At 34.4% G+C, this 26,319-nt stretch overlaps 1 protein-coding gene across 5 annotated transcripts in view; it reads left to right on the forward strand.

Annotated features, from left to right (window-relative positions):
• The window catches only part of CNKSR2 (connector enhancer of kinase suppressor of Ras 2), a 277,726-nt gene that overhangs the window by 114,094 nt on the left and 137,313 nt on the right, over positions 1–26,319 (forward strand). For all 5 annotated transcript variants that reach the window (XM_032389505.1, XM_032389507.1, XM_032389504.1 and 2 more), the window contains exons 5-7: positions 3,529–3,570; positions 19,564–19,683; positions 26,157–26,216. In XM_032389505.1, coding sequence (XP_032245396.1) covers positions 3,529–3,570; positions 19,564–19,683; positions 26,157–26,216 — 222 coding nt within the window. The remainder of the gene's footprint in view (positions 1–3,528; positions 3,571–19,563; positions 19,684–26,156; positions 26,217–26,319) is intronic.

Below are 26,319 nucleotides of genomic sequence, written 5' to 3' on the forward strand. Positions count from 1 at the left end.
GGAGGACAAAAGAAAAGCCAATCAATACGTGGGGGGAATGTGTAACAAAAGCAGGTAGTTCCGAGGAGTTGAGAACTGTTTCAAGTGAGCCAGCAGATACTATTTACAAATCAGTTTATTGTCTTACAGGTTCTATATATTTGGTCATTTTTGGTTTGATTTGCTTTGGCGTTCTTCTATCACATCTTATCCTATAAAATAGATTGTTTTTCAAAATACCATCTTTATCAAAATCATGCTGGGGCCCCCACTCCAGGTCTACCCTATCTGTATATCTGTGGCTGAACCTGGGAATCTGCATTTTAACCCACTTTCCAAGTGATTCTTACATGTATACAGAGCTAAAATCTGAAAATTATGACAGTAGCTCAACAGTGTTGGAGTGTAGTTTTATTGCTTTTGCAGTAATGCCGCCTTTATTTTCTTTACCTAAAAACCTACTTTTTCCGAGGCCCAATTAACAGCCACCATTCCTGATTTTTTTAAGGCAGAGTTAGCTGTTTCCTCCTCTGCTCCCCCAGCGCTATGACCCTGCCTTTATTATAGTAATTGTGAGTGTCCCAAATGTGTTAGTGCAGATTTAAGCTTTAATAAGTTCACATATGGGAATATGGTACAAACATAACGCAAACCTCCTTTGAAAATTTAATTATTCCAATTTCTTTTGTAGTCATTTGGTTTTGTTTATTTCAAACAGTAAGTTTTTAATTTTAATATTTGTGACAGTTTTTTAGACTGAGGAAAACCTTGTCCACCTCAGTCACCTGATGTATCTCTTTTAGACTTTGTCTTGTTGGTCATGTCAGAATTGTCAAGTATGCATCAGTACGTCATTCTTTGAATAATCTTAAAGCTCAGATTATAGATATAATCCTTTTAGTCACTGAGAAGCAGGAGCTGATGAATGTGTTTACAAAGTTTGAAATTTGGCTTGAGCAATGTATATAGCACAACACAATGGTCACTTTGCATTTTAATGAGAAATATATCAGTATTTTAAAATTTTAAATAATTGGCCTTTCACATGTTGATTTCTATATTTTTGTGGCATTCATCCTTGTAAAGTTATTGAAACTTAAACTTTATGAAGACTTGGGGAATCTACATATTTTAACTTACTTGTGTGAATGCCTGTCTCCTTAAACTGTGCTTTTCTAAGTCAGGGGCCATGTTTAATATATTCAGTATTACACAACTGTTACTGAATGTATTTGGATGTATTTGGTACATATAAAACTTAGCATCAACTATATTAATACATGTAATAATTAATATGTACTTTCCTGTTTCCATTCATTGCAACTATTATTTTTTTAGATTCCCAATTGCTCCATCTTTGGCCAGTAAGAATCACCTCATGTTGACTTCTGAATCCTGCTGGCACAATCCTTGTAGAGTTTAATAGCTTCTTTCTATCTGTGTCACAGTACAATCCAAGCTCATCTTGTACATTTCCTACCCCAGATTTGGAATCCACCATTTTCCTAGAAGGCCCGGGAAATGGTATTTGAAAATCACTAACTGTGAGGAATTTATTCATTACTCAGTTGATTGTGTCTTTTCAGTGGGTGGAACTAAGAAATACATACATATGTGTACCACATAATACATCAAGAGACTCTAGGTTCTACTTACCTTGTATATGTATCTACTTTGTCTCATGCTAAAATTACTTAGGACACCAAAACTGATAGAATGATAGTATCACATAACTGTTCGATTGCTTCATCCTATGAAAGAAACGCAGTAGTTTCACAAAACAGTAACAGACTAACAATACTACTACCAACAAACAATATGATTACTAACAATAGTATAAGATTTTTTTTAATAGTTCTTTTTGTTGTGTCACACTAGGGATCTGCAAGTAAAGTATTATATTTTGAAGAACTTGAAATAGTTATTCTCTGTATGATTATTGTATCACTAGCAGGGTATCCATTTAGATCATATTTGCTTTTTTCCTTGAGGAGAATCCCTTTGAAGTTTGAACATTTAATCATATTCTCTGATTCTGGGAAGGTAGGTAAATAATCAAACTTGCATCCATTATAGCTGAAGCAAGTTGTACAGGCAGCTTGGGGAAACTGGGCAACTTTCCAGCTTTTCCCAAATCATCTCTTACTGATGTAATTGTGTTTGAAATTAATGTAAAATTGGACTCTTCAAAATTCAGATGTAAGTACAATGCACTTTCCTAGTATAAATGCTTTATCTATACCTTGTCTCCCCTGTACACATAATTCATACTTAATTTATAGAGACATAGATATGTCTAAATTTGTAACAAACTTCTTCTTCGGCACAGAAGCCCTTCAGTATAGCAAGGCCCAATCCTTAAGTATTTCTATTAGTTTGTGAAATAAATCACACAAATTTAACTTTAAAACTTTTGCCCCGATAAGAATATGTAATACTTCTGACAAGGTATTGTGGTGAAATGGCATTATCAAAAACTATGTTCAACAAGATTCCTTTTCTTAAAATTAAATTCAGGGGAAAAAATGAAATGGGCTATCATTCCTTAAAATATGCAGTACTGTGAAACATGGTTATTCTTTCAAAATTAGATGGTCAAATAGTAATTAGTTAATGTTATATTTTGAAGTAAAGGTAATTAGTTTAAATTTTTAAAATAAAGACATAGAACAACAATAACTCATGGTTAAAATGTATTTATCACTTACTGTATGCCAGATACTGTGCTAAGCCATTTATCCATTTTCTCATTTATTCCTCACAATACCCTTATTGGGTTACTACTAATGTCATGCCCATTTTATAAATTTCTTAAGAAAAATGAGCTATAGAAACAAAGTTTCTAAGCAAAGATCACTTTGCTATATTTTTATTCATTGTAAATCTAGCAACTGCAGGTAAAAAGACAATGGTGATTTTTAGAAACAATTTTTTATAATTTCAAGGATTCAAATTTAGGTAAGAACTATGAACTTGATGTTTATTAGTAGTGTGTATCAATTTTAAATGCATAATATAAAGGATATTTGATAGCCTACAACAGTTGAAAATATAAAAGCATTTTTGAAACTAAGATCAGACTATTGAAATAAATATTAGTGTTTTTCCTTATGTTCCAATCTATAATAAATTAGTATTTGAAATGCTAGAAATACTTCAACAAAAAAGTACTTATCACACATAAAAATTTAGATAGAAAATGGTTACAATAATTTTTTCTAATATTTGATTTTGTATCTGTTTATTTTTTAATATATGTGTATAAAATTAGAAAATATAGTTAAGCAAAAATAAGAATATCTCTGTAACTGACCATCAGAGCTAAATACAATGAATATTTTGGTATATGGCATTCCAGATTTTTTTCCCATTCTTATTGCTGTTTTTGTTGGAATTGTCAAGACTTTTTCAAATTGTAGTACATTTCCAAAGAAAGTATTTTATTTTTTAAATTTAAAGATCACATTGGCTTTATTCACTAAGAAAGTATTTCAAAAGGCATGTTTGACTTTTTTAAAACTGATGTATATGTTTCTTTTTTTTTTAAAGGATTGTACTGTGTATGAAACAGAGAATAAAATTCTTCATGTGGTAAGTATGCTTGAATTTATTTTCATCTTCATTAGAAAATATTTAACTAGTAATTAAATAAAAAGGTATAGCCTATAAAAATGAGCTCTGCTTATCTCATAGGAAAAGTACAAAAGAATATAAAAAGTATAAAAGAACAAGTTAAATTAGTTACAACCATTCTTTTGTATCCTAATAGGAAAATATGATACAATATGATACAAATTTTAAGATAGTAATATGTAGTAAGGTTGGAACATAATGAAAAACCTAGAAAAAAGAGAATTTGAAATCAGAATTTTTTTGACAAAAAGAAAAGTATTTGGTTGTATAATGGGGTAAACAACTTATCGTCATTTGGATGAAATACTTAATAGTCAATCTGCCTTTGATCAGATTCTATACTCATCAAAAAACCTTCCAAATTTTAATTTGGCAATATTTGTTTAATCAATTAATGACTTTGCAAATATTTTATTTTATTACTAGAAATGGAATGTGAGTACATTATACTTTATAGAAAGTATTAGAAAGTATACTTTATAGAAAGTATCCTTTCTTAGTAATGAACAGTTTGCTGCTTTTCTTTGTAAATCTGTAACTTGGTTGATGCTCATTGGTCCTGATAATTTCTTCACCTCTGTTAGAAATGAATGACAACATAAGTAACATTGAAGAAATTGAGAAGTGAATGCAATATATTTACTTTGGCAATTTCACATTCCAGCTAGTGAGAATTTAAGATCCTGTCTGATGATGGTTGAGACTGTGGATGACATTAACCAATCAGTTCAGCTCAGAAAGCACTTTTATTTTCTTCTTTTTTTTTTTTTTAGAGTTCTCCTGTTCTTTTATTTTTTATTAACATTTTTGATATTTTTATTTAAATTCCAGTTAGTTACCATACAGTGTGATATTAGTTTCAGGCGTACGATATAATGATTCGACACTTCCATACACATCACTCAGTGCTCATCACAAGTGCCCTCCTTAATCCCCATCACCTGTTTCCCCCATCCCCCCACCCACCTCCCCTCTGGTAACCCTCAGTGTATTCTCTACAATTATGAGTTTGGTTCTTGGTTTGCCTCTCTCTCTGTTTTTCCTCCTTTGCTTGTTTGTTCAGTTTCTTAAATTCCACATATGGTGAAATCATGTGGTATTTGTCTATTTCTACTCCTCCCTTCCTGGCTTTCAGTAGAAGGTTATATACTTGTGTGTTACTTTTCTCACAATAAGATCTTTTTGAAAATAATAAAATAGTATTGAGTTATACCAACCACTTGTTATATGATGCTGGAATACTTTCTTTAAAACAAAATATTCAAAAAAGTCTCTTTCTAGATTTCCTGTAGTGTAAAGGAAATCACATTAAGTCTAAAGAACTATCTGAACCCTAATTCTAACACTTTGTATCTCCATGACCATAGTCAAGTGCTTTAACTTTCTTTGAGATTTTTTAAGGTAAATTTTAACAATCAAAAAAAATTATTGCTGTAATTGACACAAAACATTATATTAGTTTCAGGTATATGACAGAATGATTTGATATTTGTAGAAGACTTTGTTCTTAATATGTAAAATGAGAATATTAATATCTGCTAAGTTCAATCATTTGTAATCTCATGACCTTCTTTCCAGTATTTATTTGTTTCTATTTTCCCTTTTTCTTTTTTATGTGCACCAGAAAATAAAAACCTGAGTTTTGATATAACTTGTTTAGAATCAAATTGTGACTGAATTTGAATGTTCTCTTTGTTACTATGATAGTTGAGTCAGAGTACTCATACAAATGAGTAGAGACTACGGTAGCTTGAGATATGCACTAGAACATCATCTGTCTCAGCCCAGACCCAATCCCTATATCTTTATTTTGTCTAGACAGTAGGGGAGGCAGTTATGAAGAGGAAGGAGAACTTACCACTTATGAAAACCTGCTATATCCTAGGAGTTCCATAGGCAGTATAAGCATCAGAGTACTCTTCAACAGCTTAAACAAACTGAGATAGCTCAGAAAAGTTGTGAGGTGTGTCTTTTCTTGAAATAGATCTTTATTTAAGGATGAGTAAAGAAAAAGAATGGGAAAGAGAAGAAGTATCCTCTCATATGTCAGAAGAAAATCCTTCCCCATGCAGTAAGTTTATTAAGAACATCTATTTAATGATCTCAAGAAGGATCAAAAGAATATTGTTTGCATTAAAACAGAATACCATATTATAAAGAAGGCAAAACCACTATAAACTGGACACAAAATGAACTAAAAAAAAGCAGTCTTTAAAACTAAGAACATGGAAATAGAAAACCATGCTGATAGCAGTAAAAACCATACTGGTTATTCCAGAAAATTGAAACAATGAGTCACAAAATAAATTTTATTGACACTCAGATTTTTAGTAAATTAATAAAAAGACAAAGAATGAGAGAAGATAATGTCTATAGAGGATAGGTTATGGTCAACACACCTTCAACTAATTATTAGTTTCTAAAGAAGAAAACAATAGAAAACAATTAAGGATATAATAGAAAAATTTAGGAATAGAAATTGGGAAAACTGAATTTCTCAACAAAGTCAGAAAGTGAATTGGAAAGATAATAGCTTCACGATATTTTCTGGTAACATTTTACAGTTTTATGGCAAGAAGCAACTACATTCATTTAACCAGTGCGAAGAGACACATGAGAGGTTTTGACTTCGAAGAAATAGAAATTATATTGTATTCAGATGTGTACTGTGAAACCATAACTGGCAGAAGACGATGAAACAAAATTCATAAATCTTTTAAGAAAAGTAATGTCCCAAAATGTTTATATCTAAATTATCATTCATGTGTGAAAGCAACAAAAAGATAATTTTTAGATCAGCAAGATCACTAATGTACCTTTTTGAAAAAATATATTTGAGTAAGTTTACCAAGTAAATGAAGCAAAAGTTTCTAATTCCAGAATAGGAAACTTGTGGTAGCAAAAGGCTGGAGTGAACAACAAAATCAGATGCCATTCACGCTGCTATAACAAAAATACCCTAGCCTGGGGGGCTTAACCAACAAACATTTTTTATACTTCTGGAGGCTGGGCAGTCCAACATAAGGGTGCCTGCAGATTCGCTGTCTGGTGAGGGCCTGTACCCTGGTTCACAGAGTCTTCACATAGTGGAAGGGGTGAGGGAGCCCTCTAGGGTCTCTTATAAGGACACTAATCCAATCCAATTTAAGAGGACTCGGCCCTTATGACCTAGTCACCTCTCAACGACTCCACTCCCCAAAACCATCACATTTTGCATTAGGTTTCAACATAAGAATTAAGGGGGAGGCACAAGCATTGAGTCTATAACACATAGTGAGGAATAAAAAAATATATGAGTGCTATTTTTTAAATGAAGGTTATTAAATAAATCAAATAGATAAGTATCATTAGCTAAATCAGAAAGATAATGCAAATCAATGGATTTATTTATTTCTTAAGAGACAAGCTCTGCATACCTAAATTAAATCACAAAAACGACCATTACTTTCCAGCAGTGGTTTTCCTCAGAAAACAAGGAATCCCTGTAACACAGTAATGAAATACAATTTTTCACGTATCAATTCATAAACACAAATACATACACACAAAAAAACACACACTAAAAATATTCGAATGCCGGTGAGAATCTAATGAAATTAAAATGGACATACCTTACCGCTAGGCATGTACATTCATTAAACCTTTTTAAGTTTTAGGCAATTTTAAGGCTCAGAAACTTTAATACTGATATTTATATAGTATTTACAGTATGCCTCAGACACTATTTCAAGTGCTGTATATAAACTAATCATTTGGTCCTCGTAACAACCTTATGAGATAGGTTTTATTACTACCTTCTCCGTGTTACAGATGAGGAAACATATGAAGCACAGGAAGGTTAGTTGACTTTCCTGAAGTGACACAGTTGGAAGGGATTTAAGACAGGATTTAACTCGGGCAGTCTGGCTCCAGAGTCTGTATTCCTAACCTATCTTGGGAATCTGGTCTAAAAACAAATTATAAAACACAATAAGATTTTTTATAACAAGAATTTAGAACAGCATTATGTATAATAGTGAAAAATAGGAAATAATAGGGTAATGCGTCAGTAAATTATGGTGCAATTACAAGATGAAATATTACTATTCATAGTTACTATTTGAAATTATATCTGAATATATAATTTATGAATAAATTACATTTTTGAATATACCTAAAATATTTATGTTCCAATGTTCAAGGAAAGATTCTAAATAATAATGTTAAGTAAAAAACAGATTAAAAGCATTATAAACACAAGTCATCATTGTTGAAAATTTTAAAAGAAAATATTCTATGTTAATATTTATTGTGTTTGCTTAGTAAGATAATAGCTGATTTTTTTAATTTTTAAATATTTCCCAATTTTCTTCAATTAGTTTGCATTGCTTTTATTTTTTTATTTAAAAAAATTTTTTAAAGATTTTTATTTATTTGAGAGAGAGAGAGAGAGAAAGCACAAGCAGGGGGAGAGGCAGAGGGACAAGCAGACTCCCCACTGAGCAGGGAGCACGACGGGGGGCTCCATCCCAGGACCCTGGGATCATTACCTGAGCCAAAGGCAGACGTTTAACTGACTGAGCCACCCAGGCACCCCAGTTTGCATTGCTTTTATAATGAAAAATTATACAAGTATGTATTCTATTAGATTCATAATCCTGATGGCTTTCAATGGATAATTTTATGGTACACATGCTAGATTTCCTGATGCTCACTGTTCTTGTCTTTAAAACAGTTTTTTATGCTTAAGACTCTAAAGTAGTAAACTCTGAAGACCAGAAAGTTGGGTGGAAAAGAGGATTGGTTGTTTGGTTGCAGTGGTAGACAAAGATGTCTGTTAATATGAAACATGAGAATGAATAAAAGGAAACTGGACAACTTGGGTTTCCTTGGAATTTGTCAGTAAGTATAATGGAACTGACCACACAGCTCAGCCATAAAGGACAAAAAGGAAATGCAGATGATCAGTGCACTATACGTCTGAGTGATTGTTGGCTACTGATAAGCAGTAAGGCATTTCCCCTCTATTGACCTGGTATTTCCCTTTCCGTTAGGCTTGGCCCTGATTATACCTTCCCTGATAGGTTGGAGCGCATCTGTTTTTGCTCTGCACCGATGCTGGTTTTATACACAGTAGATCAGTTACAGGGAATCTGGAGTTTTCTTGCGGTTCATACCCTACTTTCTCCTCACTTCTACCTTTCACTAAGTCTTTGAATCTGGAGAGAGAAGCACTCCTGACAAGCCATTTGAGACCTTGTGCTTCAGCAGACTTCAACTGTGCTTATCACAGCCCTGCCGTTCTCATTGGTGAGCCTGGAACACTTACCAGCTTTGATAAACTGAAAATCTCAGGCCAGGCGTGATCATGAAAGTCACATGGTTTAAATCAGATTGTACTAAGCTCAAATACTTCTTTGACATTGACCAACAGTGTGTTCTTCTATATGGCACTTGCTTTGTACTGGCATTTTATCCCCATTGCTTTCATAAAAATAATGGGAGGAATAAAGACAATGAATGCCTATTTTATTATGTTAGTGTTAAGATTATCTTTTTGTTAAGTAGTACTTTACAGTTTGTAGGAAGGACATTCTCGTAAATGCTCTCTTATCTTTTCTCTTCTCCCTCCAAGCTATTCTCTTTTTTTCATTACTTTAGGTTTTATCATTAATTAGGCTTATGTTGGCATGTTGACTGTTATATTTCATAAACATTCGTGTAATTTTTTCCTGTCTTTAAATGTATGAGTTCTTTACTCCTAAACTCCATCTGGGCTGAGAGTATTGTGCCTTCTCTGCTATCTAGACTAGAAATGGCTAAAACTACACAGAACCAACAGGTCTAACAGAAGAGCCCAGAGGAGAAAATAAAGAGCTCATTTGAGACTTTGCCCCACCATCTATGTTGTATCAATTAAGTAAACATAGCTTTCTTCTGATTACCCCAAACCTTGAAGATTAAGTACTGGGACAGCAGCATGTTCCATAATAAAATAAAAATGATCATATTGATATTTTATCTTTAGAGATTTCTTGAAAATAGTGGCACTCTAATGACATCATCAAAATAATTTTACATTGGTCTTCTGAAGGTCCCTAATGCTTTGAAAAGGCAGCTTTGGCAATTACAGCTAGACTCTTCTCTTAACGCTGTGGTTTGGAGCCATTGCAAGTGGAGATATTTTTTTGTATGGTTGACATTTTGGCTGTAACTGTAGTATTTGGACAGGCAAATTATGGGCCATCTCATTAAAGTGAATTCTAATACTGAGTTTTATAGATGAAAAGCACCAAGAGGCTTCTTTGTTTTCACAGTTGATGTGACTCTTCTATCTTGGCCCCCTTCACTATCTTTGTGCTCAACCTGAAGAAGCATGCTAACACTATTACTGAACTAGGCATTGATCTCTTGAGTGTTGTATTAGACTATCTTCAGGTTTTGACATTTTGTTGGTTAATTGCCTTATAAATTATTTTAACTGTAACTTAACTTCTCTACAGTCAATGTCTTATAGAGGAAAGAAAAAATCAGACAGAATATGATGGAGGTAAAAAATGTCTTTTCTAGGACAAAAGGAAAACGTGTATATACTAAAGGGAATATGGCCATACATAATGAATTAAGATAATCTCTTTTTAATGTGTCTTATTATGATTTGGATAGACATTATATGGATGTTCTTGCTAACATTACATTTGCTGATCACATTATGCATTATAAAATGCTTACACAGACTGACTCTGAGTGTGCAATCCTTGTTCTCAAAGAATACTTGTTTTTGTTGGGGAGTCAAGTGAGGCAGAGTAATGTAGTAGAAAGAGTACCAACTTGAAAATTAAAGAGATTTGGTGTCTTGACCTCATTCTGGCACTTACTAGCTGTGAACAAACTAAATTAGCCTTTCTGATTAAGTTGGAGATTGGAGTATCTGTGTTTTCTAAGGTCTAAATGCCATAATTCTTTGGTGATAACTCACAAAATCAGTAAAAAACAGTATGGTCTCATGAAGTGTTAAATTGAAGAGCCGTCTTCATCTGAGACCATTCACCACAGTGTGATCAAAGACGCTATGGATTTTTTTTTGACACTGTAAATTTTTTTAAACTACAGTTGCAGTCACTGTAAAAGATTTCTTCATCAAGGTAATGGAATCAATCTGGAGACAAGAATCAAACTGTAACAAACAAGTTTGATCTAAATAGTTATTAAACAGGAGCACCTGGGTGGCTTGGTTGGTTAAGCATCCGACTGTTGATTTTGGCTCGGGTCATGATCTCAGGGTCATGGGTTCAAGCTCCCTGTCGGGCTCCCCAGTCACCATGGAGTCTGCTTGTCCCTCTCCCTCTGCTCTCTCTCAAATAAATAAAGTCTTTTTAGATATTAAACTACAATAGAAGATTACCTATACAGATATAAAGAGAATGTAAAGCATTCCCTAGGATGGGGTACGGGGGTGATATATACAAGGAAGGACAACTTACAGGCAGACATTCTCCCACCAGCCAAGAATTGTAGGTTGAGGGTCAGAACTCATTGGAGCCAGAGGGTTGCACTGGGTTGCCTAAGCCAGAGCTGGTCCACTGTTACCAGGCAAATTGGAAACAACCTTCCAGGATATAAGCAAGTGATGCTGGTGGGAGGGCTCACCGAGAGAGTGGGGTGCTGCTGTGGGTATGAGGCTAAGAGGGCCCCAGGATGGTGGCCACTGAGCCCAGCCCGAGGCTGAGAGGTCACTGAAGGACTGCGTGGTCTGGGCACCACAGGATGTTCTCACACACATCCATCACTGATGGACCATGCAGCAGGAACAAGACAAAGCAAAATGCAACACTAGGGAACCTGGAAGAGAAGCCTCCTTCCCCTTGTGATGTTTCTTTAGCGCCCTCTACTGATAAGATCCTAACAGTGTCCTTTTTGTAAAGCAGAAATGCTTAAAACCTCCTGGCCATATATATCACAGAGCAAGCACTGAAGGGTGAATTTGGAGCTGAGAGCCAATAAATTCATAATTGGCACAGTGCAATTAGCTCTTTCCTCCCAAAAAAACACATATGGCAATTTTGAATTTCTCAACTCTATGTGAAGACATTGCTCCCTGTTCTCAGCTGTTTGTTCTTATTTGCCGTTAACTATATAGATAGTGCCTGGATTTTCCTGAAGTTCATCTAATTATAATGAACTGCTTCAGTCTTGCTATTTGAGTCTAAAGTAAAATGGCGGGCGCCTGGGTGGCTCAGTTGGTTAAGCAACTGCCTTCAGCTCAGGTCATGATCCCAGGGTCCTGGGATCGAGTCCCACATCGGGCTCCCGGCTCAGCGGGGAGCCTGCTTCTCCCTCTGACCCTCTCCCCTCTCATGCTGTTTCTCTCCTGCTCACTCTCTAATAAATAAATAAATAAATAAATAAAATTTTAAAGTAAAATGGCATCCTCTTCCTGATAACCTACATCTTAGCTGAGCTATCCTATGGCCAGACCCTTGTTAATTTTGAGCCTGGAAAGTAGCACGCCCCCTAATGAGTGCTCTCTCAACTACGTGGGGACCCACTGCAAGCCTGCCTACCTCTATTTCTTGCCCCTGAGAGAGCAGGCAAATAGAATGGAGATTTTCCCAGATTAACTTCTGGTTTCCAGCTGACTGTTTCCCTATCAGAAACTAGAGGAGAGTGGGGCCTCTTGTGTCAACTTTAATTCAGACCAGGATGTCTTGGGGATGCCATTGGAAGTAAGTCAGAAGTGTCGTGGGTCCACTTCTTGCTCATCAGAGCAGGTCACATTTGGGATTTATGTTCTCTCACTGTTTGGTACTGACCTCATCATTCGCAGATGATGGTTATTTTTAAGTGTTACTGCCTCTTTTCCATTATTAGGAACACAAGGGCAGCATGCTTAATGTCAGTGATATTAAGCACAAAGCCAAACTGATCACCTGAAACACTTTCCCAGTTTGTGAAATCCTTGAACATAATAGTTGGCATTTGAATCAGTAACAGATACTCACCCTCAGTGATTATTGAGGGAATACATAGCTTTATGGAATGGTGGTGGTGGTTTCTTCTCATTTTGTTAGTTGTTTTGTTGTGTTTTTTTCCCCACCATCAGAATTTGAAACCTAAAGGAATTGCAGAGTTTTCTAGGCCTTGTTGGAGCAAAGTTCATATAACCTTCATGTATTTGCTCCTACAGTTGCATTCTAAAGCTATTTGAAACTCTTAATCTTCACTGTATACAGATATAATTTTTACATTAGGTTTAAATTGAAATTCTATTCTATTCTATTAGTTTTTAAGTTTAAAAAATTGTCTCTTCTTCAATTCTCTTCATTCATATGAGCAAGAATTCTTCCTGTGTTGGGGAATATTTATGTAAAATAATAGTTTTAAATACCAATTTAAATTCTTTTTGTGGATTTTACTCTTTCAAAGTTACCTGTGATTGTTTACTCCTTGCATCTTGTTAGGGAACCATCATAATTAGAAGTACAAAATTGTTAGCTCCACAGAGATCTGGCAAGTATTAAAATACTAAGAATACTATATTTCTGAATGAGGCTTATATCATTTAGAGTTCTTACTAATATTAGAATAAATGTGTGCTGTTTTATAAAAACAAAACCTCTCTTGTTCACAAAATACAATGCAAATGTCATCCTAAGTTGGCATAGAATCACATGATTTATAATACTGAATTACACTAATATACAAACCAAACAAAAAAATAAAAACATACCCCTGAAACAAATAATACATTATGTGTTAATTAAAAAAAACATTAAAAAATTTAAAACATGCTCTGTCTTCTAGACTATTTTAATTGAAATATTTATATTAATAACTTTTAATATGTATACACTATAAAAACTTGTTACTATTTTCCATTTTATTGATAATAAAGCCTGAATCATTTAAGCTGTTCTTAAATTGTAGCTTTCACATCATTGTTGCCTTCTTAAAATGTATATGCATCTGTTTGTTGTTTCCCCCATTTTGTCTTGGTTTTATATTCTTCTCCCTTGTATATATGTATATGCCTTAAAAAGTAGAAATGTCCTTTTGTAGTCTTTCTTTTTTATAAAATCTTTTGTTAAGCTTATGAGCCTGAAGTTCTTTCTTATGTCAAATGAATTTCTAATTTTTTAATCCAAAGGTAGTTCCATTCATTTCCTCCAGTACACTCAGAATAACTGACCCAGTACTTCACTTATTTAGAAAAATGTAAATAAAAATACTTTGAGTAGCTCAATCATGCCTTAGTATGCTCCAATGCTAACCAACATAGGAAAGACTTCTTTCCTATCCCTTAGCTTTTCAATATTGTTTGTACTTAGAGTACTTACTGTGTTTCCCTTTTGAAATACAATAGCTGAAACTTCACGTATTAATAAGTACTTGATAAAGTTGGTGATAATGAAATAATGCTGTTATTATTAATATATAATGTATTATACATTAATATAATTAATGTAAGGTTGCTGTTTTTTGAATCTCCACAGAGACTAAAATGTTGCTTTTTTAAAAGATTTTATTTATTTATTTGAGAGAGAGAGTGAGCGAGAGAGAGAGAGCTCACGTGAGCAGGAGGAGAGGGAGAGGGAGAAGCAGACTCCCCAGTGAGCAGGGAGCCAGATGCGGGACTCTATCCCAGGACCTGTGACCATGACCCAAGCCGAATGCAGACCCTTAACCGACTGAGCCACCCAGGCACCCCCTAAAATGTTGCTTTTACAACTGTTTTAAAACCATTTGTTTTATACTAAACGTGCTGTGCTCGGATCTTTTTTCCCTTTAGAACTTTTAGTTTTAGGTGAACTAACCATACACATATATGCAAATATATATAAAATATATTATGTATGTAGAACAGAATATGAAAACTTTCCATTTCATTCCAAGAATATGTTCTATTATATTAAATCATAACTGAAATTAATATGAACTACTGAGGGAAGAAAAAAGTCACAGTACCACTGATTCTAGCCCATGACCCTCTTTTGTTTTATAAAAGGTTCTTGAGTTATAGCTAGCCTTATTTGTCAACTGCTGTTTAGTCACTATTTTTTTGTCACCATCTTGGATAGCTTATAACAGAATCCACAGGGTCAGTTATAATACTCATTGCCATCTTATGTTCCCTTTAGCTTTATTAAAGGCATGTTATTTACTAGACTTTAATTTTAGGTTCAAATTTTTCTTTCTGTTTTTAGAATTAAAGATAAATAGAATTTAAAATTCTTTGGTATGAATATTGCAAAAAATAGCAGAAGAATGCCCTTAATACAAGTGATTACCAAGTCATCTTCTGGCTAGAATAGAGTTGTTCTTTTGCTGCTAAAATGACTTTAAGTTTTCCCAGAGAGCTGTGCCTTTCACAGTCTCAAATCTACTACTCCTTATCTAAATGGTGTTCTAAATTGCAAGAAGGCTTGCAAGATTGGCTTATATTTCATTATACTATGTAGTTTAAATGTGCTGTATAACATCCATTTAATACAGACCTAGGTTTTAAGCAATACAAAATGAAATTGATCAAAAACAAGTTGAAACTTAAGGATTGAAATAAGAGATGGTAAGCATAATGATTAAGAATTCAAGTCCTTCTTCTGCCAAGGCAATGACCTTGATCTGTTTATTTTGCCTTGCTTTCTCCTCTGCTATGCTGGCTAAGATAATATCTACTTCAGGAACTTGTTATAAGGATAAATGATATAATGAATATGAAGTATGATTGACCTTTGAACAATGCACTGAACCACTATATAGCTGAAAACCCACATATAACTTTTGACTCCACAAAACCTTTAACTATTAAAGAGCCTACTGTTGACCAGAAGCCTTACCTATGAGATAGCTGATTAACACATATTTTGTATGTTATATGTATTTATAGTGTGTTCTTACAATAAAGTAAGCTAGAGAAAAGAAAATGTTATTAAGGAAATCCTAAGGAAGAGAAAATACATTCACAGGACTGTACTCTAAAAATTCTGCATATAAGTGGACCCACTCAGTTGAAACCCATGCTCTTCAAAGGTCAACTATTTAGCATTGTGCCAGACATGTGGTAGGTGCTCTGTAACATTGATGTTCACTTATAATAATAAAGGATGTATTTTTCCTACCATCTGATAGTTTTCTTTTTCTAGAATATACTATTAAGTAGCATAGATAATACTGTGCTTTAGAATGTTAACAACATAATATCACACGATTTTACTGAATGAGCAAATTTATTTTTTACAAGAATGTGTTAAATAACTTCCCTGGAACTTTGCCTAGTATTCTTTTTTTTTTTTAAGTGTTTTATTGTTATGTTAATCACTATACATTACATCATTAGTTTTTTAAATTTTTATTGTTATGTTAATCACCATACATTACATCATTAGTTTTTGATGTAGTGTTCCATGATTCATTGTTTGTGCATAACACCCAGTGCTCCATGCAGAACGTGCCCTCTTTAATACCCATCACCAGGCTAACCCATTCTCCCACCCCCCTCCCCTCTAGAACCCTCAGTTTGTTTTTCAGAGTCCATCGTCTCTCATGGTTCTTCTCCCCCTCTGATTCCCCCCCTTCATTCCTCCCCTCCTGCAATCTTCTTCTTTTTTTTTTCTTAACATATATTGCATTATTTGTTTCAGAGGTACAGATCTGAGATTCAACAGTCTTGCACAATTCACAGCGCTCACCATAGCACATACCCTCCCCAATGTCTATCACCCAGCCACCCCATCCCTCCCACCCCACCCCCACTCCAGCAACGCTCAGTTTGTTTCCTGAGATTAAGAATTCCTCATATCAGTGAGGTCATATGATACATGTCTTTCTCTGATTGATTTATTTCGCTCAGCATAACACCCTCCAGTTCCATCCACATCGTTGCAAATTTGCCTAGTATTCTTAATGTGGTTTCCTGCAGTGGCTTGATGTATGATGCAGTAATGAGTACAGAATTAGCATATAAAGCCAGGCCATTTTATACCCCTTCTAATTGGCTTACTTAGTCAAGTGCCAAATACTACAATATAAAGGTTCTAGTACATTATCTCTAAAATAGGCAGCAAGGTTCTAGTGGAGTTTCTTTTCTAAGTCTTTCTATTATTTTTTTCAAGATCTTTAATCTGTTAAATCCTGATGGCTTTTCTGGTAAAGTCAATGTTTTACTCATCTTTTGTATTCCAGCAGACCTTGCACATAGCAAGTATTTGGCAAACAAAATTACTCAAGAAGAGGAATCAGAGAAAATGATTTGCAACTTAATACGGTGGATTTAATTGGTATTTTCTTTTTTGTAAACACATCTCCAGTCTAGTATTTCCGCCTTTCCTCCTTCTACCCCACTTCTAAGTGCTTCCAGTGCCTGAATACAAGAGCTACTCTTGCTCATTACCAGTGTGTTCTATGAGGCCCTGAATGTTGTAATGTACACATATTGAGCCATTTATATATGTCCATTACTTTCCTATTTACTTATGCTTTGGACTCTTGAAATATTTCAGTTTGTAGAAACTATGAAGGTTTCTTTTTAACGTACTGATTTAGATTAATATATATATATAAACAAATATATTTATATATATAAACATATATATCCTTTAGATTATTAGATTTCTTTTGGCATACTGATTTAGATTAATATATCCTTTAGATTATCATGCAATCCAAGTATCCTATTGAAAAATTCTTTAAGAATTAACTGTATTATCTCCCCCTTTGAGATAAAGAGAAAATAAGAATGAAAATGTACCCACACATGAGAGGAAAGGAATAGCTAAAAGATTTAAATCTGCCCCAAAGTGTTCTCTTCCCTTTCAAACATCAGCCAGTTATTGTATGTTAAGTGCTGCCATTCTGTCCTTTTCCCCGTGGCTGCTGATGAATATTGTCAAGAGGATTTAAAGCATACACACACACACGTACACACACACAACTGGGGTCCCAGGATGTGCTACATAATATGTGAGACCTAGTGCAAAATAAAAACGTCAAGTCCCTCCCTTATTCAAGAACAGTGGAAAATCCCAAGACCGTAAGAGCAGAGCATAATACTAAGCGCAGGCCCCTGTGCAACTGCACAGGGCACGTGCCCACATATGGCCCTGTAGGATTCCCAAGTTCTGGGAGGTGGTCTTCCTCTTGGCACTATGCTTAGCAGCTCTTCAGGGTAAATACTTCCATTATATGTGAGCACTAAGATTTGAACATCAGAGAGAGTAAAGAAATGTGAACTCTCCCATCATGACCATGCAGTATGGTTACTGGTCATTGTAACATGGTCAACAAAGCCATGTAATGAAGAGTAATGAGATAATTCATCCCATGAGTAAGGATTAAGCCCTTTGAGGGTAGAGAAAGCAACCGGGGAAAAATAAGCTTTTATTTAGTGTGTTCTTTGCATAGGAGCCATATTAGGCTCTTTTTTTTATACATTAACCTGATTTGTCATATAAACCATATAAAGCAATTTTTATTACCCCATTTTCTACAAGAGAAAATTGAGCCTCAAGTGTATAAAATAACTTGCTGACAGTTACACAGCAAGTAACTAGCAGTGTGGTGATTGCCCACATCTGTCTTCATATCAAGCCCACGTTCTTTCCATGGGTATTGGTATCTTGCCGGCTGATGTCTGGCTCTGGAGGTTGATGGCTACAATAAAAGTGCAGCCTTGAGAAGCAGATGCAAAAAAGAGTGCAATTATGAGAGAAATTTAGTTTTGCAGTTTGTTTGGTGTGAGGAAGCTGAACCCAGCACAGACTGAGAGGCCATGGGCCATGTACAGAATGCAGCAAATAAAAAGAGTCCTTATTATCATGACCAGGCAGAGAGAACTGTCTCCCTTATTAATAGAGCAATGCAGTGGTCCCAGAACAAATGTGACATCTTGGAAATGGATAGAAGAACACACCTTGATTGCTGCAAAATAATGGCTCTTCCCACAATAAAGATAAAATAATAATAACAATAATAAATAATAAACCAAATGATGGACACCAGGTTTCAGTAAGTACAGCGAGAGTCTGAAGCATCTAAGGGCCAGCATATTTGAGGGGAGTATACTCCAAGCTTCAGTCACTTATGTTCCACTTTCTTCATGATTTTACCATGTCTAACTCTTGACCATATCATTATGGATGTAACATTTTAAATTTATTCTATAAGCAGCATGAATGGATTTATCCTAACCTAAAGTACTGGCTTTCTGTCCTCAATCCAGGTGCTCTAATAAGTGTTAAAGCTCATTTGCTCTTCAGTTTATTCAGCTCATATTTATTGAGTACCTTATATGTTGTAGGATCTCTCTACCTGCTGTGGGTGGTTGGTAGGGGGAGGGGAAGAAGAGAAGTCAGAGATGAGTAGGACGTGGTTCCTGCCTCCAGAGGGCTTCAGAATGAAATTAGACAATTTCAGACTTCACAGAATGCTGAGAAACCAGTATTGAGGAAGTGGCGAACTTTGCCTGGAGGAGGTAGGAAACTTTATACTAAGGTAACCTTGAGCAGTAAAGTCTAGACAAATAAGTAGGAGGAGTTCACTGAGCAGATTTGGAAGATTCATCTTCCTGGTCGTTGACTGGATTTTTTTTAAACTTTTCAGATCATGATCATCGGTGTTTCAGAAATTATTGAGTTCAGTTCAATCCAATGGTTATTATCAAGAATTTCTCAGATTATTAAGCTTGTTTAGAAACAATCATTTGATTTTACATCTGACGAATCAAATAATAAAGTAATAGAAACAAACCCATAACTTTCTGGAATACTTCGATATTTAGCTCCTATATCCATAATTTAGAATTATGTTGTGTGTGTGTGTATTTTTTCACCTGAATACCTTTCTTATGCAGATTTTATAGACTAAAATGTTAACTACTTCTACTATTTCTTTTATTTTTCCTTGTAAGAAAGTTAAAACAAGAAGTGATTCATATGTTACAAACAACATGTGTTTACCGTAATTTTTTTCTTTCAGTGTAAAACTCTTTCTGGAGTCTGTGACCACATCATATCCCTGTCATCGGATCCTCTGGTTTCACAGTCTGCACACCTAGAAGTGATTCAGCTGGCAAACATCAAACCAAGTGAAGGGCTGGTAAGAGCTACCATATTTGTCAAAGCCACCATCCATCAGTGGACAGCTAATGATGTGGGCAAAGCGGCGTCCAAATATGGGAATCCATAAATTCTAATGAACTTTGAATATTTTGGTATTTTTTTTCTAGGGATAAATTAAAGTAGTGGGATTTTGTCACTATAAGAAGTTTTATGAAGATAAATGAAAATGAAAGAGAATTTAAAATGAGATTTCTAAATTATCTTGTTTACTTTGGTATTAAATTAGCTTTTATTACGTTCTTTCACCCCCTACCAAAGTTCCTTAGGTTTAAAGGAAGTTTAAGAGTTTTATACTAAGAACCAGTGTTACCTGCCCTTGCAAGTAGGTGTTTTGTTTGTTTTGCTTTGGTTTGTTGTGGTTTTAATAGGACTCTTTTCCCTTAGGTTGTGTAAGCTAGACAAACCCGATATTGTTTATAACTCACATCCGTTCTTTCTTACAAGGGTGAGTAAGCAGGTGGGTTTTGCCAAAACTAGGCTGACATCTAGGAGATGTATTTTTTATTATGTAATAATAAAGATAATCATCTTCTATATTTTGTTCACTTGATTAAAAATTGTATTGATTCTAAATTTAACCCAAAGGAGAGTTTTTTCTTTAGTAGGCCTCTAGGAAGAAAGCATATAAAATTAATATTAATGAGAGCGAGAGACAGAAAACAAGAAACTGGCTGGAGAACATCTTACCCACTACACAACTATGGCTTGTTAGTTTGGTGCTGCAGTGTTTCTACTTTCTCCCTGTGGATGAATTTTCCTAGGATATAATTATTGATATTTTAGAAAATAGAAATCTTGGAAATAATATAATTCAGGTAATATTCTTAAAGACCTCTAAGCAAGTTTAATTTTTATGTGGCTTTTCTTCAATTCCTAACAGTGAATTTTCAGAGTGAGGCCATCTATTCAATAAAGTGACTTTTCTGCTGATACTTGGCAAATTACTTTTTGGTAACTGTAGTTTTTCATGCTTTTGTGGCTTTTATCAGTGTTTTCCTAGGAAGATGGAAATCATTATGTCAGACATAGCCAGCAAGTATGTCATCATCATAGCCTATAAGTGTAATATCTAATTTTAATTTTAAGAGCTTATTTTTAGCATTTATAAACTTATTTGAAGTAATATTTATAATTTTAAATTCTTACTATTCCTTTTGGTTATCTTTACACAGTCCAGTTTCATCTAAAGCATCTTTCAACCTATAATATTGAAGAGTTTCCTTTCTATATTTCCCTTTTCAGTAGTTATAAAGGAAAGGAAGCTGTGTCAGCATGATTTGTAGAGTGGGAAATTAAGAATTAATATATATTATATTAGACTAGGAGTCAGGACACCTGAATACAAATCACTTACATAAAATATAGCTGTGAGTGTGATCTTGAGGAGGTGGAGGAGTAAATTTAACCTCCTTGGCCTTGCTATTTTCATGTGTAGAATGTTGGGGTCGGGAAGGGAGGGTGGACTAATTCAACCTTGAGGCTTCCTCTAGCTCTATGAGTCGGTGGTGCTAAGGACAGGATTTGGAGAAAAGAGCCTGATTTTTTTCCCCCACTAATTTCCACTGAAATCATGGGAAATAGTAACCATATGAAGTGAGTCAGTACAGTGATAATTGACATTATGAAATCTTGACTTGTTTTTAACGAAAGTTATAGCCTTGGACATGTCTTTTATTTTTTGAATTTGGAAGAGGTAGATCTGGGTCCAGCCTTTGAAACAGTCGTGATCTTAAAATGCTAACAACCAGATTCACTTAGTCTGAGAAAGAGCTGGAAAAGAAAGTACCTGAGTGCTTACCATTTGTCAAGTATTTTCTCACAACTCTTTAGAGTAGATACTTTCTTATTTTGCAAATGAGAAAATGGAGTCACATATCTTCACCAATTTGCCCTGTGTCACATAGGTAATATACAATAGAGGCAGGGTTAAGTCCAGGTATATCTCCATAAAGTACATCTTAACAAAGCTTGTTCCATTATCCCACATTTAAAGTTGGAATTGCCAAAGGGAAGTGTGAGAGGTTTAGGAGGGTAACTTTAAAACTGGAACCACCTAGAGAAATCATTTTTAAAGGACAATTGGCAGCACTTCTTTGGGAAAATATTTCCAAGGGAGGAAAAGAAAAATCCAAAATTTTGAAAATAAATGAAAAGTGAAATAAAGGGCTCCTGGGTGGCTCAGTCGGTTAAGCGTCTGCCTTCGGCTCAGGTCATGATCCCAGGGTCCTGGGATTGAGCCCCGCATCGGGCTCCCTGCTCCGCGGGAAGCCTGCTTCTCCCTCTCCCACTCCCCCTGCTTGTGTTCCCTCTCTCACTGTGTCTCTCTCTGTCAAATAAATAAATAAAATCTTTAAAAAAGTGAAATAAAAACTATTTCTTGTGATTCATGTTAAAGAGATGCCTGAATAGAAATTTTTATGATTTATTCAAGGAATCATTTTAAAAATCAGATACATTAAGCAAGTTTAGTCAGTCACATTTGAAATAAATAGATCTGAGGATTTTGGTAACATTTAGCATGTGCTTAGCCATAGGAAATGTCTAAATGGTAAATGAAGGAAAGAAAGAAAGGTGGGAGAATACCAAGCTTTAAGGAAGTTTAATTAGCTTAAAACATCTGCAGAAGGTCTTCTGCGAGTTTCAAAACAACATCTTTCATAGGCAAAAGGTAATTGCTTGGTTCTTCCACTGATAAACTGGATAGATTGTTCATCAGCTTTCTACCTAATTAGTAAAATCCCCTAGGATTTCTTAGTTTTGAGAGTTCTAAGCATTATAACGAATGATGGGAAATGTACTTGTTATGATTAAAATATGCAACTAGCTTCTAAAATGCTTTTAAACAACAATGATTAGCAGAAAATTAAAGGAGGGAGAATGAGAGCTATTGGAACATATCAAAACTAGATCAGAACCAAGAGATGAGTTGAACAGAGAGGAAGGGGCTTGGGGGGACATCCTTGGGGAAGCCTCTTGGCCTCAGAGAGCTCCTTTACTATTAGACACTTGGATTATCCTTAAATATGCCTTATTTTATTGACTTGACTGTGAGGTTGCTTTGGCTCCCATTGGCTAACTGACATTTGGAGATCGAGTGAAGCAAATGTCATTTTGGCAAGCTAAGCAGGAAAGAGGGAGCTGTTCAAGTCAGCTCCAGAATTAATTAATTGTTTAAAGAAAAAAGAAGAAGAAAGAAGGAAGAATAAAGGTTTTGATGAAATGGAAGACCAGATTTGTCTCAGTTCCAGAAAAAGAGCCATTTGAATTACGTGTACTGCTGTTTGACCCTTTCTCAGAGATGAACAAGTGATCAGCTGTAGTTCTGTGGACTCTTCATTATTTGGAAGGTGATTAATTTGAAACCTCATCCAAGCAACTTGCTTCTTTTACTTTCTTTGGGTACCTGACTTTTTTGGCCATTTTTCTCATTAATACTACCAGAGGGAAATAAAAAGAATGAAGTCAGTTTTGATTATTAAAAGCATTTACAACAAGTGGCTTATTAAGGTTAAAAATGAAAATATTGAATAAAACAATATCTTCGTTCTTTGTGGCAGTTTTAAAATTGCTTCTGTGAGGTTGCTAGAATTGAATTCTGTATACATAGTTAGATCCTCCTTTATTTAAGCATTTTAAAAATATTTTTATCCATCTGAAAAAATTAACTTTAATATAAGTCATATAGCATTTAATTATATGTAAATAATGATGAGATTTTCTTCCTTTAAATAACAGATACCTGCTTTAGCTTACAGTTGCCACTTTTGAGGTTCCTGGTGTGTGTAATAATTGCAGACAAGTTTTATTTCCAGAGACACAACTAGATTATGTCTATGAGTTTTTATTATCTCTATGACTATATTGCCTTTTCTAAACATTTATTTTAGGATATTAGACTTTCTCTATGACCCAATCATTAATGAGACTATTTAGAGCTCTTGTCAAATACCTGAATTCATAATCAGTAATACGCAGTGTTGAAAGAAATGTAGAGAGAAACATAATCAACTTCTGCCTACCATTTTCAGAGGAGATGGGGCAATAAAATAAATTTGTAAAATAGGAGACCCAGTTACTCTTTATAACCACATTGCACATAGTACATGTGTGCTAAAGAGGTCTCAGTCTTTTAGCATAGATGTTAAACAGTGAATAGTTGACTTTAATACCTACAGTTGCCAAATATTATGTTATAATAAGAAAAGTGAAGGTGCACAACTGTCCTATTAATAAATCGATAAATCAGGAGCCTAGAGGTTGAAAGTGTGGTCTGGAGTCAGACTGCTTAGGCTTGAAACCTGGCCTCACCACCTTGGGCAGACTCCCCAGCTTCTCGGTGCCTCAGTTTCTTTATCTCTAAAACAGAAGTAATGAGGGGCCTCTGGGTTGGTCAGTTGGTTAAGCATCTGTCTTCGGCTCAGGTCATGATCCTGGAGTCTCAGGATCCAGTCCTGCACCAGGCTCCCCACTCAGCAGGGAGTCTGCTTCTCCCTCTGACCCTCCCCCCTCTCGTGCTCTCACTCTCTCTCTCAAATAAATAGATAAAATATTTTTAAAAAAATAAAAAAGTAAAACAGGAGTAATGATAGTTTATACCACATTGGCTATTGTGAAGTAGAACAGTCCCTGGTACATTGTAACCAGTAGCTTTCCATGATGATGGTGATAGAGAATGATAAGTGATGGTTGTTTTGTATGTCCAAGTAATATATACTGTTTCTTTCCCTGTCTTTTCCCACTTTATTCTCTCACAGTTCTTCTGTGTAAAAAAACTGAGACAAAATTTAGTGTTTAGCTCTTACAAATATACTTTAAGATTCTTTATTAATCTGTTGTAATTTTGTTAATTCCTGGAGGAAAATGATGACAAAGATCTTGTCCTCTTCTAAGTTCTATAATAGCATCATTATATTTACTCTCCCATAAATAATGGGATAAGTATGAACTTAAAAAGTAAGTATGCTGTACACTTGGCACCAGTGTAAGGTTGAATATTACCACATGGTCATAGGCAACAACAGCTAGCCAATTTCTTAATTAATTTCTATATGTACTTCTGTTGAGGTTATTTATTTTATATGAAATAATGAAGTTGCATTTAAAATACTAGAGTTCACAGGTAAATGAACACCTTTTAAATCACATTCATTTTCTTCACGTTAGTGATCCAGGCTTATCCATTTTTGGAACAGGCACCAACATTTTAGACATAAGACATTACTGAAATGACTTCAGAATTCACGCCTACCCAGTTTTTTAATAGTACCATCCCATGAACTTTACTGCTTCTTGTTTTTATTTCTTACTTATTTCCAATGAAATACACATACATTCAGTTATCTAAATATATAATTAACCTAAAGGTATGGGAAATTAACGTTATAGTAATTGTCTATATAAGTGCTAAAATTAATGCTTTTCTGAAATAATATTGTTGGTTATTGTTAAGTCCATTATATTTTAGACTTCGAGTTCATTAAAATTCATATTTTTTTATTTTTTAATCAATATTTTGAAATGCAAGGCACTTGTATAAGTAAAACTTGGGTAATTTTTTCCCAAAGAGAAAAGTAACAATCTTCCTTAGAGAGGAAGAAAAATCTCTTTTTTTCCCATCTTTTTTTTTACTTAAATGAAAATATTTTAACATTTACAATGTGAATATTTTCTTGTGATTTTTTTCCCTTTCAAGTTCTCCCACTGTCCATAATTTAAAGTTTTTGTTTGCTCATAAAGCTGACATAATTTCAGGATTTCTAGATAATCTTTAAAGTGTAATAAAGCATTTTCTAAAATGGCTTTATTTAAATGGGAAATGGAATCAAACTCTTTTTATTAGGAGGAGGGCTTGCCACACATTACTTCTTGATTATTGATATAGAAGTGTTGGATATAATTATTAAAACTTCATCAATGAAAATAAAGGCAGGAAATACAGGATTTCACAAAAGAGATGGAGAAAAAAGTTTACATTAGCAATATTTTATCACTCTTCTGTCTCTAGTTGGTTGTAGTTGAAGTGGCTCTGTAGAAACCTACTTTTCGTTGTGTAATATGTATCAAGTATAATATGCTAATAACCAATATTTGAATTTCCCATTATTACTTTTATTTTGCCACAGAACAAATAGTAAGGACTGTTGGGGGAGTGAGGTGCGTTCTTTCTTCAGAGTATTGAATTACCATGCTACATTTTATAAGTTTCACAGGCAATTTACTTACCAAGTAGTTATTTGATTAAGTTGATGATAGGCTTCTTCGGGCAAACTTCAGAAACCAGAACATTCAGATAGGAATTTTTTACTAGTTTAAAGTTGGCATTATTGAATATGGATTCATGGAGCATGTGGCAATTTTGATAGGATAATTTTTTTGTAAATGATTGTGTAATATACTTGAAAACATTCCAGTCGCTTCATTTTTTTTTTTTTTGATGCTGTCTTTTTCTAGGGTATGTATATTAAATCAACATATGATGGCCTCCATGTAATTACTGGAACTACAGAAAATGTAAGTATTATAACATTTCAGATTATAAGGTGTGTTTTTCTTTTTATTGTTAAACAACTTCTATATCTCAACATAATTGAGGTTGACTTCTGAGGACATGAAC

The sequence above is a fragment of the Phoca vitulina genome, unplaced genomic scaffold, assembly GCF_004348235.1.
Source record: "Phoca vitulina isolate PV1807 unplaced genomic scaffold, GSC_HSeal_1.0 scaffold55, whole genome shotgun sequence".
Lineage (NCBI taxonomy): Eukaryota > Metazoa > Chordata > Mammalia > Carnivora > Phocidae > Phoca > Phoca vitulina.